The sequence below is a fragment of the Chrysoperla carnea genome, chromosome 1, assembly GCF_905475395.1.
Source record: "Chrysoperla carnea chromosome 1, inChrCarn1.1, whole genome shotgun sequence".
Lineage (NCBI taxonomy): Eukaryota > Metazoa > Arthropoda > Insecta > Neuroptera > Chrysopidae > Chrysoperla > Chrysoperla carnea.
Window position 1 is genome coordinate 32280928 of NC_058337.1, and position 18241 is coordinate 32299168.

The 18241-nt window shown below is 28.6% G+C and overlaps 2 protein-coding genes across 7 annotated transcripts in view; both read right to left on the reverse strand.

Annotated features, from left to right (window-relative positions):
- The window catches only part of LOC123305210, a 161623-nt gene that overhangs the window by 137106 nt on the left and 6276 nt on the right, over positions 1-18241 (reverse strand). The window lies entirely within an intron of this gene.
- Positions 68-3770, reverse strand: LOC123305212 (probable serine hydrolase). The gene is made up of 3 exons (XM_044886864.1): positions 3729-3770; positions 3350-3659; positions 68-1889 (listed from the first exon to the last, which is right to left on the reverse strand). The coding sequence occupies exons 2-3, from the start codon at positions 3602-3604 to the stop codon at positions 1038-1040; spliced, it is 1107 nt and encodes a 368-aa protein (XP_044742799.1). The 5' UTR covers positions 3605-3659; positions 3729-3770; the 3' UTR covers positions 68-1037.

An 18241-nucleotide genomic window follows, 5' to 3' on the forward strand; every position in this document is an offset into this window, starting at 1 on the left:
ATAGTCGGATTTTATAAATAAAACTGTTACGTCATGGTAATATAAATATTTTTATTTTTATATTAAATAATACAATTAATAAACAGTAATTAGTTTATTGGACAATAGCAGTGAATGTAGCCCCAGTTAGATATAGCGGTTTGAAATTAGGATTATTGTGTCTTTATTAGTGTAGAAAATTTGTAATAATCATGAGTTAAAAAAATACAAAGCTGCCTAAATTGAAATGTTATGTAGGAAAGTAGAATGGTGACCACCGATTTTTCCTTAGCTCCGAGGGAGTCGTAGGCCGAGAATGTATGCAGTACCTCAATACTGATCCCCGCAATTTTTAATTTCTCTATTTTAAATAGTTTACGGCCATTAAAAAGAGAGACTGATAAATGTTAAGATTTAAAATTAAATCAATGTTTTATGCGTATTCATTGATTTGTTTTTTTACGAAAAAATCGATTGATGGAATTTTTACGTTAAGTCTTCTAAATAGAAAATTGGAATTAAAGAGAATGATCAAATTGATCTCCCAAAATTCCTTGATTTTCCCTTATCATTCCACGATTACAGGTAAAATATAGATACGGATTTTTTGCAACAATATTTACTTTGCTTTATATTCTGATAAAAATCTTTTTCGAAAGTAAATCGAATCCAAAATCCAAAATTCTGATCAAAACTTTTCTGATCGCCTTCTTGGCATTTAAACTTGTTAAGATTCTAGACGTAAAGAAAAGTGTTTGCGGGTAGAATCTACCGAATTGTTATTGATATTTTCGATATTACACACCTTTAGGTGCCTTAAATCTCACCGTAGCCTGAGATATATATAATCGAATAAAATACTGCATAATCGAATAAAAAACAAAATTTTAAATTGAAGTGTGTTTCCAGATCACTTTTACTTCGACTAACTATCACGATAAACATATAAATTTCACGTTCAGCTTGTGTTAAATTCGATAAGGATATATAGAAGTACATTTATGTAATATATTAAAAGTTAAAAAAATTGGATTAAATAGATATTAATTTATTTACTGTCAATGATATTTCCTAACAAATATCTCATCGATAATATGTGATCGTTGTGATCGATCTTGTGTATTATATTTGGTTATAAAGCTACTAATATCATCGGCCACATTTTGTGGTTCTAGCAAGTGTAAATGATGTGTGCCGGCACGTTCGACAAATTCTAAATGTGGTGATACAGTATTCTTTAAGATATCTAATAAATTTAATGTATATTCCGTGTTACTTATATATGGTGAATTTTTCGCTTTTATAATTAATAGTGGATTATTAATCCCTCCCGCTAATTTATAACATTCTTCGGGTGTATACGCTGGTATGTTACCAACTTTCACACGCGAATCACGTGAAAAGAAATATTTGTCTGGGTGTTTAATCGATGGTGTAAGGCCACGATTTAAAAGTATTTTTGCAGCAACTTCATCCACAGATCCTCTTGTTCCTTTAACATAGATATCCACACATTCTTCATAAGAATATGATGGTGGTTCTGCGTATTGCATATTCATGTAGCGAATCAATTTATCGATACGTTGCGAATAAAGTTTTTTAATATCACTCGAATAATCATCACTTAAAGGTGCCATAATATCGATGGCAACATATAAATCAACTTCGGATGAAAATAATGCTGAATAAATGAACGATTGTATACTGCCTAGTGAATGTCCAATTAATGATAAATTTTTCCATTCATAATTTCCAGCCAATTTTCGTAAGAATAATGCATAACCATATAGACTGTAGAAAAATCCATGTGGAATCTTTGATGATAAACCATGTCCTGGTGAATCGATTGCTAAATATCCAACATCTTGTGGTAAATATGGTATTAAACGATCGAATGTTCCACAATTATCCTAAAAAATTGCATGTTTAAGTTGACAGACAAAATGTTTACGAGGTTAATGTTACACAATATAAAACTTGTTATGTACACAAACTGGCCTTCTTTTTCTACAAAAGTTTGCCAATGATATTGGCCAAATTTTTTTTTTTGGCACAGTTTCTTAAATCAATATTTGACCCTAAAAATAACTATGTATGAAATTTTAATTAAATTTTACAATCTAAAACAGACCAGATAAATAACTATGTCAAGCATTAAAGAAATATAACAATCGGCGCCGGTCTTGAGGTGTTTTAAAAGTTCCTTTAATACTGCCTTTTTTTAGAAAATTTTCGATAGTTTTTTTAAGTTTGACCTGTAAAAATTGAGGTCAACTGCGTTAAGAAGCCCTAAAATGGGATGGTTACCTAAAGGTTGGTTACTAAAACATGTATTGGAGATAATTGTTTTGTGAATCGATAATTTAAATTAGTTCAAATTTGTTTGATCTAAGCTCTATTTTAAGATATGTTCTGTTTTAAGTTTTGTAGATAATGCGCTGCCAGGGAAACAGATATTTAAAAAATATTAGATATTTACTAAACACGACAGTATTTATTTCAATATATTAACTTTTTGATTCACTACAAGAAATATAGATATTTTTTTTGCATATCAATGATCTGTAAAATCACATTATTATTTACATTGTTGAAAGCATGACGTTATAATAATGTCAACATCAGCATTGTTTAAATAATGTCATTGCTACAATGATGTCACAAACAGCGAAATATTTCAATCTGTCAATTTCATACATAAATTAAAACCGCACCTTAATCGTATTATTTATAAATTATTAAAAATTGTTATATTGGTTATTACAGAAGAAGTATAACTTCTCATGTACCGACAACTTTTTTTTCCTACTAGACTATCAGAGAAAAAGCATAGCTAAACTTTGATTATATTCTAATAGACGAAGAAACTAAGCACAAAAAAATAATCAAAGCGAGAAACATTTGAACAGTAAGTCGGATTTGAATGCATTTGAAGTATAATTGCATTTTAAATTGACCGTTACTATTAAATTTACAATTTGGTTCATAGTGATTCACTTGTTATACGGGGGTTTTTTTGGTCGCTGAACGCAAATATCGTTAGAGAATTGGTCTCAGAGGTACCTTTTACTAAGGGTAAACGATTTTTTGGGAAATTTTGGAGTTTTTAAAAAATTTCAAATCATATATCGGACTAACTGCTCAAATGTTTCGAGCTTTATTCCTTCGTTTCTTCGTCTATAAAGTAAACTGGAAGCTATGAGTATCATGCAAAACAAATTAAAAAAGAAACATTTTGTGTCAATATATTCTTGTTTTCACAAGAAAACATGGTTTTTGTGTAAACAAAAACACGAAAAACTGTAATATATTGTATAACATTAATCAGTAACAGAATTTGATAACATAAAAACAAACACTATAAACATACTTGCCAACCATGTAAACATAAAATGGGCCTTTTATCAGTTGGTCCCCACCATTTACCACGTATATAACCAAATTGTGCGGGTATTTGTACTTCAACGCATTCACGATTTGTTGGTACAATATATTGTGGCGTAGTTGGTACATTTTTTATATTCATACTATAATTTGAATGTGTATGACGTAATAATTGTTGTAATTTATCATGTTTTATATTTAGTGAACTCCGTAGAGTTCTGTAGACTCGTTGTTGGAACATTTTATTTTTACTAAGTAAATTTAAATATCACATGTAAGGCACAGTACACTATAAACTTAAAACACTTTAAATTATTATCAGATAAATTAATTATTTTTTAATTAAAAAATATGTATTTTAATACCTTTATAAACAAAACATTTACATAATGTAATAAATGTTCGTTTGTAAGTTTTAAAATTATTTATAACATGTTAACAATTTTTTTATATTATTCAGCAGTTGCTGTATACAACGCGAGTGGAAAACTATGCGCATGATTCGTAATGGTGAACAAATGTTAAGTCATCGTTCATCGCATAATATTCAGTATCGCGAGTCTGTAACACCAAATCAACCTTGTGTTTGCATTAGTAACTCATGTGTTTATATTTTATAATCGGTTTATTATAGAAAGGTATTATTGATTTACGATAATTAATTAAAAGGTGTGTAAGGAACATGGACTTTATTTAAATAAATAAAGATTTTAAATGAAGTACATACATATTTTTATTATTATCTGTACAGTGCTGACGGTGTATGCCTAAGTTCAGTGTGATTGTATCAGGAAATTAATTCACGGCCAATGAGACCCACGTGCTTCTATTTAAATTACTTATGTTTTTAGAAATTATTAATAACTATTACCTATCTGCTAATTAATATAAAATCTATTATGAGTTCGAAAATAAATAACAGCTAGTTCATTATTTGTTAAAAGTAAATGCAATTTTCGCATTGATTCTGAAATAATTATGATTAGTTTAAATCTCTTGATTTTTTTGAAGTTCATGAGAATTAAAAATTTTTTTCGTGAATCTTTGCTTTTTTTAATATTATTCATAGACAATTTATATCGCCTTCGTAAAATCCTTCAAACTTGTATTTGTCTTACTTATCCTATCCCAATGCTATTTTAAACAAGAAGTTTATGAGGATGTATGCATTTTTTGTTAAGGCGTAACCAATTCCGTCCGCGGTATGCTTAGGGTAGTAGGCTCGATTCCCGCCGTCGAAACAAAATTAATTTAATTAAGAGTTGTGATGGGCTGGTGTAGTGCATGGTATATGCATGAAGGAGGTGCACTCAGCTTCTGAAAATAATTGAGGAGTTGATAAATGAAATTATCAGCGTAAAAGGTGGTAAAACACATATATGGTATCACAATGGGCTCTATAGCCTAAGTGTGTCCTATGTGGACAGCCAATATAGCCTAACCTAACCTAACCTACGCATAACTACTGAATGGATTTTAATGACACTTCACGGAGTAAAGCTTATAAATCAGAGTAGGAAATAGGCTAAAATTTATCTTCTTACGACAACGGCAACGAGAGATATAATGATAAAATTACATGTTCTTACAATATGTAATATTAAATCATTACACTTATATATTCTAAACCAAAGGTTCTCAAACTTATATCGTCTGCCATCCACTTCGAGCACAAATTATTTTTCACTATACAAATTAGCCATACCGCCTCCCTGTAGGCTTATAGGCCCACAAGGGGGCGTCATCGCTTTGAGAAACACTGTTCTCAACTAATGTCTATACTACTATCTTTCAGATTAAGAAACAATATGAAAAATGAACCTTTCCAGAATTGGGTAGATGGCTGATATTTGCCAAATTACCTATAAATTATAATAAATTTCGTCTGCGTTCCACAAATACTGAAAAGTAAAAAAACAAGCCTAGTAGTTTACATAGCGGCTTGTAACCAATAATAGATTCCGACTGAAGTTGCTATGTAAACTACTGAACTTTTTTTTCAGTATTTAATAAACGCAGTCGGATTTTTGATTTTTAAAATAATTTCTGTATTTTGCAGTTTTTAGTTAGGATTTTCAATACCTAATCAATGATACACCACTTAACATACTTCGCCGACTTTCATTTTCACCTATGTATGCATGTTTGGTCCTTTGAACAGCTATTCAATGATAGGTCACTAACATAGTACATCGACTTTCATTTTCTCTTTCACAATTTGGCATCTGGTGGTCGCCATATTGAATCTTCATGACTGTTATATCTTCAGTGACTCTCTCGAGATATGGACAAATCGTATGAGCTTAGAATCATCAAACTTGAGCCACACGTTTGGTCTCTAGTGTGCTACAAAGGACCACACATATATAGACTGATAAACAAATTGTCACGCCTTTGCGTCGCTCAGTCGGATAAAACTAGACTTGATACCATAAGAAAATTTGAAAGATTATAAGCATTCAAAGGTTGTTGCTCGCCTCTTTCTTCCTAAACAGAGTTTTAAGCGAAATCTCGAAAGAAAGTGTTTAGTTATAAACGTTCATATTTCGCGTACTTCTAAAGATTTTCAAAAACCAACTTCACTATTCTGTCCATGCAGTGAAAATTTGTCTCCTGAAGTGGTAAACAAAATTAAGACATAGTCCCAATGGCCATTGAATGTCAAAATTATGTATATCGTAAATTTAGTCAATAAAAAATAAGGCTGTGAGCACTAACATAAACCATAAAATTGACACAGTTTCTCCATGAATTTTTGAAATGGATTCATGGAAAAAAATGGTTATGTCTATTGAAATTAGAAAATTGAAAAATTAGAACAAGGTGGAATGGGGGTGAGCCGTTGAATGTTATAACACTCTGAATTCCAAAAGTTCACCAACCTACAGCCGAAACTAGTCAAAATGGATTTAATTATGCCCAAATGGATATAGCTGTTGAAAACTCATATAACATCTATGTTTTTCTCCAATTATTACTCTCGACTTTAAATCGATAAAAAAGAAGCCTTCAAAGATCGAAACTAAATCCCGAAATAATTGATAATTAGTAATGACACAATTATATTCAAAATTCAAAAGAAGATTAAATGATTTTATGATATTATACATGATATTGCAATATTAATTACTAAACTGTATCACCAATTGCTTGAACTAAATGGATAAACAAATTATAACAGCTGTTGTGAATGTAAATGGGGTAGCCGGTAATGGTATAATTTATTTATGAATAAAGTATACAATTTAGTTACAAACTTGTTTGCAATAAGTTATTTCAAAACCACCTTTACATGTTCTACAAATTGCTTCTAACTTTAAAAAGGACATGACCTATATAACTGTAATATTCCACCTGGAGTACAGAAAATAAATTTTCCAATAAATGTATAAAACTTAAACAACACACTAGGTCATCTATTTTATAACGTTTTAATAAAACGTATGGTTTTATGTCATAATATAATTAATATGTTTTAAAATTATTTATATTTTAAGTTTTTATTATTTAGACACGTATAAAAACTTAATTCGTTAAGTTTTTAAACTTAGAAAGATATTTAATGCAAATATATCGTAAAATAAACCCTGGGTAGGGTCTGGTGCACACACACACTTATTCTTCAAATTGGTGTTAATGCCTTGTCCTAGCCATGAAACGTAAAGATACGTTGAAAATTTCGATTTCGAAAATCGGCCCCTTTACAATAACTTCCTATACTGGGAAGTTAATTATGTTTCATGTCTATAGAAATACAGGCATTCTGGGCTCCAAAACAAAAATGCATCGCAAACTTTGTTTATTACCTTCTTCTTATTATCATTTTTCACGGGGTAAAGCAGCTTTATCACGTCTCCAAGAAGACCTGGAAAATAGACTAATATCTTAAAAAATCTTTTTTTAATTTAACCTTTCAAATTTATTTATTGCCCGGTCAATGTTTATTTCAGCTATTGTTGAAGCTGATATACTTCTGATACACACATCTCTTCCGAAAATATTCTTCCGATATTCACAGACGATCTAGCCGATATGCATAGATTATTTCAATCGGATTTATTTGAAATAATTCTAAAGTAAGCTAAAAATAATTGTTATTAAAAGTATACCTGTTATAGAAAAATTTTAATTACAACAACTTACGAAATATAGCTTTAATAAAAGTAGGTATGTCGATTATAAAATTTGATACTAATAATAAAAGAACTGTTCATTTTAAAATTATTTTAAATTTTGACCTATAAAATGTGGAGACTATAATGAAAATATATAATCGTCTGTCTGAATCTTTGAGATTATTAATATATATACTTATTTATAAATTAATAGCTTCCGCGAAATTTTTATTAATCTGTCTAATGCCGATATCCGATATCCGCAGATTTACACTTTTTTTCTAAAAATTCAATATTTGTAAAACAAAAGAAGTTGGGATGAAATAAATTGATTCCAAACTTCCTGCGTGTGTGATAAGAAGAAATATAGTTGTATAAAAACAAAGTAATTGTTTTTATAAGCTCAATCTGACCCATGTCACCCTAGCCTCCCCACCATCGCAAACCAAATTGGCTCAGTCCAAAACATTTAGTGCTATTTATGTGCTAATTAATTTGGTTTGCGATGGTGGGGGGGGGCTAGGGTGACATGGGTCTCAATCTGTGTCTATGTATGAATGTAATGCATTTTTTAATGCAGTTTATTAAAAATTTATGACAGTAATAATACATTAACATTTGATATTTTTAACCCCCGACTAAAAAGAGGAGTGTGGTAAATTTAATGTGTCTATGTCTGTGTATCTGCGTTAATATCTGTGGTATCATAGCTGGTAAACGGTTGTTCCATTTGGATTTTTTTTGTTTGGAATTTCAATAGCAAGTATAGGGTTCTGTCCTTCAAACGGTTGACTAGACTTTTTTCAAACGGTTGAGTAGACTTTTTTCAAACATAGCCAAGAACACTATCGAACAAATTACCTTCAAAACATCAAAATCGGTTCATCCGTTTAGAAGCTACGACACCATAAACGAATCCATCAGTCCTGATTATATGTTGAATCTTTTTTTAAATTTTAAATTTTTAATATTATAATGGTAGATGTGAAGGGAATGATTATTTGTGTCACGTTAAAAGTAATTTTTATTCTTACATTTAAAACTTTAAAAATAATTACATTTTAAATTAAGCGAATTATCAGCATGAAGACTAAAATGTATAAAATAATTATAATTGTAATGTAAAATTCAGTACTAAAGAGTGAGGGATGCACATCATCTGTTGAAAGGATAAATTTAAAGTAGGTAGATATCTTAAATAAACCATAAAAATAATTTTTTACTTTTTACTCCATACGTTCATAAAAGATGTTTTTATAGTTATTTAAAACTTTATTTTATTATTGATTTAATAATAAATAATTAAAATTTGTTTTTCTTGTACATTTATTGTATTTGTTATTAACGTCTATCTTTAATTTTTCAATGTGTTTCCGCTAATAAAAATAAATTTGCAAACTGAATGTATAACAAGATCTTCATTATTATACAGAAGCTAACACATTATTATCATAGATTACAGTATGTAAATATTTATTACAAAACTATTGCCAAGAAAGCTCTCACAAATTCTTTCAAAAATAATATTATAAATATAAAATTATTAGTCACATTTTCAAAATGGATTTATCATAATATTTTTAGGTCTCAAATCGCATATTTTGAAAAAAATAAATATTAAAAATTATAGTTTGCTCAATATGGGGAAAAATTACTTTGCCATGCGACAACCGGCACCTAATAAGATTTAAAATTATTGTAGGTTTAAACTTCGGCAGGCATTGATTAAAGCAGTCATTTAATAAATAAATTGATATTAAGAAACTATTCGCTCTATGAATGAGCTTCATTTCAGAGAGTTACCATAGTAACGACACACTATTTTATCTTATCTTATATATTTAAACGAGCAATTCTTGTATATATATACAAGATCTTGGAAATGGCTCCAACGATTTTCATGAAAATGAGTATGTAGGGGTTTTTTGGGGCGATAAATCGATCTATCTAGGTTTCATTTATCAGAAATGTCGTTTTATCCGTCTTTTCATGAAAAATTCATCAGACATCTATTGGTGTATAACGTAGTTAATGAAATACAATGCAAATTATAACATAACAAAAAGGGGGCGTTGGAGTAGTCTAAAGTGAAAAATATGACTCTTGCTGACATCTATTGGCGAATAACCGAGCAAAGCTCGGTCATCCAGATATTTAATATAATGGTATAAATTTACATTTAAGGCTTTGCACTGGGTATGTATATGTTTAACAAATTTTAAAAATAAAATTGTAAAAATATTATATATACAATTTCGTTTTTTATTTCACAATTTGAAATGCAAAATGTTTAATCAATTATTATTTTTCAATAATTTTAATTTGAAATTTACTATTCCATTTACAAGTAAACAATTGAAAATTATCTATTTTAAACAAAACACATGGTTTATTGCAAATTTTATGAGATAACAGTACTATGCTTCCAGCCAATGGCAACTTGCAATAAAACTATTCAAAAGTATGCAAGAATTGTCTAATAAGAAATGGCCCACCTTTTTAATGGTCTAGTCTAGGTTTACACCGTTATATTCAATAAAATAAAAAGCTAGAAAAAACTAAATTGTGGAGAAGTTTATTAATTAATAATTACTTTATAAACAATATGCTCAATCATCTCATCTTTAAAAAAACGAGACAAATGAAATGAGAATTGTGGTTTAAGCTTCAGTCGGCTAAATAGAATAAGCGGCATTAAATTTGGAACAAGAATTGTGCTTATAGCCTTGGAAACTAATTCCGTATGTGTAAATAATATTTTCAAAGTATCAACAAATTTGACTAAAATAATATTTTCCAAAAATATAAAAAAATTCGAAAATTTTCAATTATATTGTATTTATTACTAAGACATAATATTGTTTATAAACAAAAAGAGTTAAAGTTAATTCAGCATCCATTCATCCTTATTATATTCCAAGTTGTTAAGTTGTTAACGAATCAAAATATTGTTCGTTTAAAATCATTATTTCGTTAATATAACATTGACATTGATAACGAGGAATTATCATTATACTGATGACATCACAATTATTAAATGACCGCTAGATTTTGGCATAATAACAATTTATAATAATTATTAGTACCTATTCAGTGGCATAGGTAAATAACATTTTCTTGTGCAAATATTTCGAAAACTTGTTTATCGAAAAACAACGTCAGCAAAAATTAAAAATAATATTTATGGTGAAACAGCTATTTCTATTTTTAGCATACCTATGCACTTTTTCCTGATTCATACAAAAGATTAAAGCAACTCCGAATTTAAAGCTCATTAAAAGTTAGAATTTTTGACCAAATGAACTTTGATTTTTGTATTTTTCCTTACAGAATTTTTTTTGAAAACAATATTTTTAAATCGTTTAGTAGTCAAATGATTGGATTTTATTAGCATACGTTTTTATTTAAAACACGTTGATGTTGGCGTTTTTAATTTTAGGGGTAATGAGGATTCAAAAGACCATTCTTCTTTAAGAAAGGTTACGAAATTGGTCCAAAAATTTTCGCTCGTATGGTATTCTAGAGGATATCGCTGAAACCATGCATCAAATCATTAAATGATCTGAGAAATCGGAGGAGTATTTACTATTTTGAGAAAATCGAAAAATCACAAAAAAAATTTTATACAAAATTCGAGTATTTTTTTATGATTTTTATGAGAATTTTTTATTCTATATTTTGGAGAAACTTTGGAATATTTTGTCATCTCTTTAAACGTATAGATAATATCTCAAAATCAGATAAAGATAAAATGATAAGAACAAAATCAAAATAGCCTTTTTTGTAACATGAATGAATCCTTGTCTAAACTAATTTAAAAATTAATCCAATTTATTGATTGCAAAAGATACTTTTTCAATTTTCCTGATATCCATTTTTTACCGTGAAAAATGTTCTATTACTTGAAATTTGCGTTTTTAGAACATTTTTGTTAAAGATTTATTTACATACACATTTCTTTAAATCTTACAGGCAAGGTAAAAATATCCTGTAGATTTTAAGTTATCCGTATGAGAGTGAGAGTCAACGGATGGGAAAAAACAAATTTATATGGTGCACAAAAATAATTCTCGCTACGCTTATGTTCAACACATTAAAATATAGACCATGGCTTTCGAAAAAACTTGGTACAAAACTTTTGACTATTTTTTCATCTAGCTTTAAACGTATAGATAATATTTCAAAAATCAGATAAAGTTAAATTGAAAGAACAAAAACAAAATCAAAAAATCTTTATTTGTAACATGAATGAATCCTTGTCTTAAATAATAAAATTTATTGATTGGAAAAGATACTTTTTCAATTTTCCTGATGTCTATTTTTGCTCTGAAAAGTGTACTATTACTTGAAATTGGCGTTTTTAGAACATTTTTGAAAAGACGTATAAAGAAATTTACACCATTCTTTAAATCTTAAGAGCAAGGTAAAAATATCCCCTGGTTCATAAGTTATTCGTATCAAGTGGCCTCTGCTGCCTTAGAATTTTATTTATTGGGTCAAAAAGCATCTAATTTTGTTTAAAATAACTGGACCAATTGTCGTTTGCATTCATTGAGTGAACGGATGGGAAAAACCAGATTGATAGAGCACAAAAATAATTCTCGCTACGCTTATGCTCAACACATTAAAGTATAGTTCATGGCCCTTGGACTAAATCTTCTAATGATTCAGACAAGCTATAGTACACATATATATGTACCTATATTACAATGCTTTTAAACATACATTTTATCTAATTGTAAAGTAATTTTTTTTATTTTTTGTTTAAGACGATATTCTATATGTTAAATAATAAAAGAAAGTCGTGGGCATTTTGCCCACAATGTCGACGAATCATTTTCATTTGTATGTAAAACGCGCCGCGCCGCTAACTAATACATACTAAACATCTCTCGGACTAGTTTATTTAAAATAATATTATGTTAGGCGATGGCGTCATGTACCTAATAATAAGTATTAATTTTAATTCTAACTAATTTCAATTTGCACCTACATTCAATCAAAACATGAAATTTAATTGAACAAACAACACATTCAGGAAGATGCGCTTATTTTACATACTTTTTATTTGTATGAATTACAGGGACGTATATAGAACTTTAACCGTGAGGGAGAACAATCAGTTTTTCGGCTATTTCCGCGCCTCATTGTAAGTTGTTATAAAAAAAAGAAAGATTCATAAAAAAAATTAGCAAGTGCGTTTGAGTTTTTGTGGGAACTTAGGGTACTTTTTGACTGAGCATCGGTAAGAATTTGTACAGCTCGCAAGAAAAAATAATAGATTATGAATAACGAAAATACTTTTTGATAGACAAGACTTGATAAAACGTGTTTCATCATTTTCTTCACAAACAAATAGAAAATATTTTTTCTCAGGCAGTTTATCACGCTTTAGTTTTCTTTTTCTAGCATAGTTCTGTCACTATAGATGATAGGTAAATATGCAGAACATTGAAAAAGCTTAAATAAAACATTAATAAAGCGTTTCTACGGCAGATAAACTATTACATCTCACCATAGATGTTGTAACTCTTTAAAATTTAAAAGACATGCAAAAATCTGATACTATGATTAGAAATTGACAGGTAGTTAAACTTGGATATTTAAGTTGCGATGTTTTCCAAGCGATTAAAAATAGATCCAATTTAGTTTGTAAGACATATGCTGAAAAATCCAAGGCTGCGGAAAGAGTTGTTGTAGAAACTTCTCCTCCTTTTCTGTTCAAATGTTAAGCTTTGACTTTTAAGTTTTGTGCTATCTACGCTTCGCTTTTATCGACTTCTGTGAAAACATTACTCAATACCTCTCTTTTCGTTGTGAGGGAATTTCCCAATTGAAGCTACGGTAATGATGAATAAATGGATCATTTAAAATTTATTTTTGGCTTATATTCTACAAAATGTCATTATATACATGTTTCATATTTTTGTTTTGATTAATTCATGAGTTTTGCATCTTATTTTGGAACTGTCGTAAGGTGTTTAAAAATTCGTCAACAAAATAAAGCAATGTTTAAACTATGAAGAAGTTTAAAGTTTTCATTCTTGATTTTCTTAAAATGGGATTCATCTCAGAATATCAATACCCTCATTTTATAGTTAAGAAGTGAATAATTTAAATGTTGAGTACAGTAGATTCTCGTTTTGGATTACTAAATTTGTTCGGATTACTAGGTTTGTATATAGTAAAATGTATGTGTATATACACATAACATTTTTATGTAATTTTACTCTTGCTGGCGCAGGGAGCGGTGTGGAAAGGGCGAATGAAAAGTGTTTGGATTACTAGAACTTTCGGATTATTGAATGTTTTGATTTCTGAGACTCTACTGTATGCATTTAAGATAATTTGAGATTACGGCTTCTAGCTTTGATGATTCAATCAGCTAAACTTGATGAAATTTGACGGAAAAAAACAGTAAATTATTCTATTTAAAATTGTCTGCTTATTAAAATGCAAGGTAAAACTCAAATTTCAAAATTTAAAACCAATTTACTTATTCGAAAAGGTTGTAAAAAAACAATAATAAGTATATGATGTTCTCGTTTTTAAGATGGCAAAAAGAATTTTTTGGTGGAAGTCCCTGAATTCCCTTGTTAACATTAATAAAACGAAGACACACCTACCTATTTCGAAAATTCACGTCAAATGCATATCTACTTAGAAAAAGGAAACCCGGAAATAATACATCATTATCAAAATTCAATTAAAAATTTGCGTAGTTAAAAATTTGTTTTCTCTGATTGACGAAAAATGAATTAAAATATTAAACTTTTAACATAACTTTGTCGAGGTAGCATAATTAAATTGAAATGATGCAAAGAGAAGTATTTAACAGTTTAAACCTTCCTTGTGTTATAATTTCATAATATGCACGATCTTAATGACATAATTGTTATATAACTATACATCGAAGGCCTATATATTTAAGCAAATGATCGTTTGACTAAACTTTTCCGTATTATTGATAATAATTATCACTCACTGTTAGCTTTTTTATTTGGAATTATATAATTCAGTACTACAGTAAATAAAAAAATGCCAGTTCGGACAACAGCTCAACACTCAGTTGCCATATATTTCTAAAAGTGAATATTTATTCATTTCTAATGACATGGATAACCATTTGTCTAGTAAAATAAATATTTTATCAAATTTATTTTATGCTTGCGCCATAGCTAACAAGATATTAATTTTCATCCAAGTTAGTGTACATTTTCCAAAAGTTTGTAGAATATTTGTAGATTGTTTTGACAGCTTATAACAAATTATATTTTAGAATATACATTAAGTTATATAGGGTTGCTAATCTTCAAGGTGAACTTTTCGCAAATTGTATTTTGTATTTGTAACCTACTACTGATTTTTCTAAAAAAAAAAAACTTTTAACAAAAAGAAAACCGACTTCAAAAGAAAAACTTTTCCAAAACAAATTAATATGCACTAAAAAGTAAAAAAATAACTATCATATATTGTTATTTTTGGAGTCCGTGTCAGCCAAGAAAACAACTCTGACAGAACAGTTTGATACATTAGCTTGACTGACACCGACTCCAAAAATAACAATAATTTTAACTACTAATCATCAAAATCGGTTCACTCAGTCGAAAGTTCTGAGGTAACACACATAAAAAAAATACAGTCGAATTGACAATCTCCTTCTTTTTTGTTTGAAGTCGGTAAGAAAGTATACTAGCAACAGTTTTGGCCTGCAAGTGAATATAATTTCTGAACAACGAAAACTTTTAGAATTTTTATACATGTGTATCGATTTTGAATCGCATTTAACTTTTGTTTATCTGTATGAAAGCTGTGTGAAAATTTCAAGGATCTTACCAAATCAGAACGTTAAATTTAAGCTTTTAAATTATAACAAGAGTTCACTAAAAAGAAACAGCTATTAAAAATTCAAGATCCATTTATTAGTTAGAATAAATACAACACATTAATTGGATAATTTATCATTAAAAGATAAAAAGTCAGCATGAAGGAAATGCGTACAATAAGTGACTTCTTTCTTATGAATAAAGCAATATATTTATTTAAAAATTTTGAAGATTAAATATTAAAAGGGAGGCTTATTTTGTAAAGGACACTGATACTGATTGGAAAATTGGTCACATGATAAATAGTGTTGAAATCCATAGTTTACAATTTTCTTTTCGTATTCTTAAAGAGACGATTCGCTAAAGAATAATACGCAAAAACTGTAAAACAGTCAATTGATATCATAGTTATTTACAATTGCAAAGTTTTAATTAGCTACGCCAATTAGAATTGGTTAAATACGTATGAACTAAGCCTAATAAAAACTAATTAAAATGGCTCAATTGTGAAAATGATACAAAATGTATACTTTTCAAATTTTCTGTACGAGTTGATCGATTATGCAGCATTTTATTTTATAGAACGGTAAATAAATCAATTTGTCATGATTTGACATTAATATTTTACAATTACATTTATGATATGGGTGGAATCGGTTACTTCGTTCTTATCCAAGCGACGACATTATGATCAATTCTAACGCCCCATTAATTATAATTGTTCACACTGCCGCTGCCTGGATTCGAACCCGCAATTTTAGACTAAATATTTTGTGTACTTCTAAGGATTTTCAAATACCAATTTCGCTTAACTGATCATGCAGGGAGAATCTTCACATGAAGTGATAGAAAATTTAGTCAATATACCAATTGCTTATAACAATTTTTTTATAAACGTACGCATGCCAATCACATTTCCGGTTTTGCTAGGAAAATTTTGGATTGAAATATTTATATATTAAACTATGAATCAAATGATTTTCGAAATTTTCAATAATCGGTATTAAGCCAAATTTATTACAAAATAAAATCATTGCGTGTTATTTGTCCCATTACATTGTCTTTTTCGCTTATAGCGTTTCTTTTAATAGAGCTAGTGCGATCAATCATTTAATTGAGGATACCTTAACAAATAAGATTAAATCATTTTATTTAATATTTTAACAAATTCGGAATCTTAGGCAAAACTAAGAATACGCTTGAGAGAGTAAAGATACAAAGAAAATAAAGCCGACATCCCTTAAATGCTTTACTTCAAAGAATATATAAATGTTGAATCGTTTACAACTCTAAATATTGAAATCAATTTACTTTCCTCAAAAATATCACAGGTTTAACTATTTATGTTTGTAAGAATGAATCAACCTTTGTTTATCTTAATTTCGTTCCGTTCATGTTTTAATCTAAATTATTTTTTTAAAGAATTCGAAGAATTTTTTTCTTTTTTTTTTTTTGTTAAATAAATAAACATTTCAAAAAGTTAAACGAGAAAGCAAACTAAACAGACAGAATTGTATTTAAAATTTATAGGCAAGTAATTGTCGTTTGACAGTATGAATTACACCCTATGACTAATACTGTATACAAAAAAAAAAAAAAACCTGAAGGGTATTTATATAAAAGTATATGGGGGTGTTGATGGATAGAAACAGGGTAAAATACCAAACATAACCGGATAACAATTTATACATCAAAAATATATTTCATTTGAATCAGAAGAAACTTAAGGAAATGTGGCTACTACCGCTAAAATTCTTTTGTTTGCCAGTATTGCCTATCTTTTTTTTGCATAAAAAATATGATAATATTTAACTATTTGAATCCAGTAAAGTCATTCTATTTGAGTTTTTGTGTTTTGAAGAACGTAGAACTCCATAGTGGATAAAATTCTATCTGCCGTATACAGCATTAATATTCTTTATTGAGACTATTTTCGTATCGAACTGATTTAATAATATTAAGGTGAATGACGCCCACACTCCGAAAATACTTTCACCGCCTTGGCGAAGTACTACATGAATTTACATTTTCCTTGCTTTTAAATTCTCCGAGTAAATGAATATAGAGGTATTATTTTTCTTTCTCCTAATCTCTAATCTCCTAATAAGAATAATTTAACGGGCCTGAAGAATACCCTGAATTTCCAGTTTCTATTATGACATTTCCTTTCAAAATGAGATCAGGTTGACAAAGCTCAATAACAACTCATACTTACTTCGATACCTTTCAAATTATATTTTGCATAGTCCGAAACAAATAAGTGCAGCATAGCAACAAATACATGTGTAAGCAGATTTTGTTGCCTTTAAAAAAATGGGCTGGTGCGATTACTTCAAATGGTTCTCTTCTAAAGTGTATATTCGTTTTTAGTTTTCTAACATTTAAAAATTACAGTATGCCCACTTTTAAAATTTCAAATAATGTTTTAGATAAATCACTAATGATTTCAAGCAGTGAATATGACTGACGTGAGCAGGCTTAAATCTTAAAAAATATGGCAGTGGTTTATAGAATGACAGTTCATTCATACATTTCAATAGTATTGTTGTAAATTACTAATATTTTATTCAAAATCCGCTGAAACCGGGTGTCAGGAGATAGGCAAGGATTGGATAATAATAGGGATTTCAATAAAACTTTATAAATACATATTTTGATTAAGCAAGTTTCCAAACATCACAAAAAATTCCTAGGTCACCGGCCTTTTTATTATTATTTTATGGTTCAAAGATGGCTGAAAAAAATGATGAATCGTATAGGTTATGTTTTTCAATTGGATATGTAAAAAATCTAGAAAGTGTGATAAAAAACTATCTAAAATATTTATACAATCTTGTAGTTTATAATAATATCATAAAAATATAACGATGATATAAAATCAAAATATTAATTTAATTATTAAAATTCGAAGATCCATCATTTGATGAACAGAGGCGA

Bases quoted from the DNA above. Each gene is read 5' to 3' on its own strand.
- LOC123305212 (XM_044886864.1), bottom strand. From the start codon at position 3,604: ATGTTCCAACAACGAGTCTACAGAACTCTACGGAGTTCACTAAATATA. The intron at 1,890-3,349 runs GTATGTTTATAG...GCAATTTTTTAG, and splicing joins TATGTTTACATGGTTGGCAA to GATAATTGTGGAACATTCGA.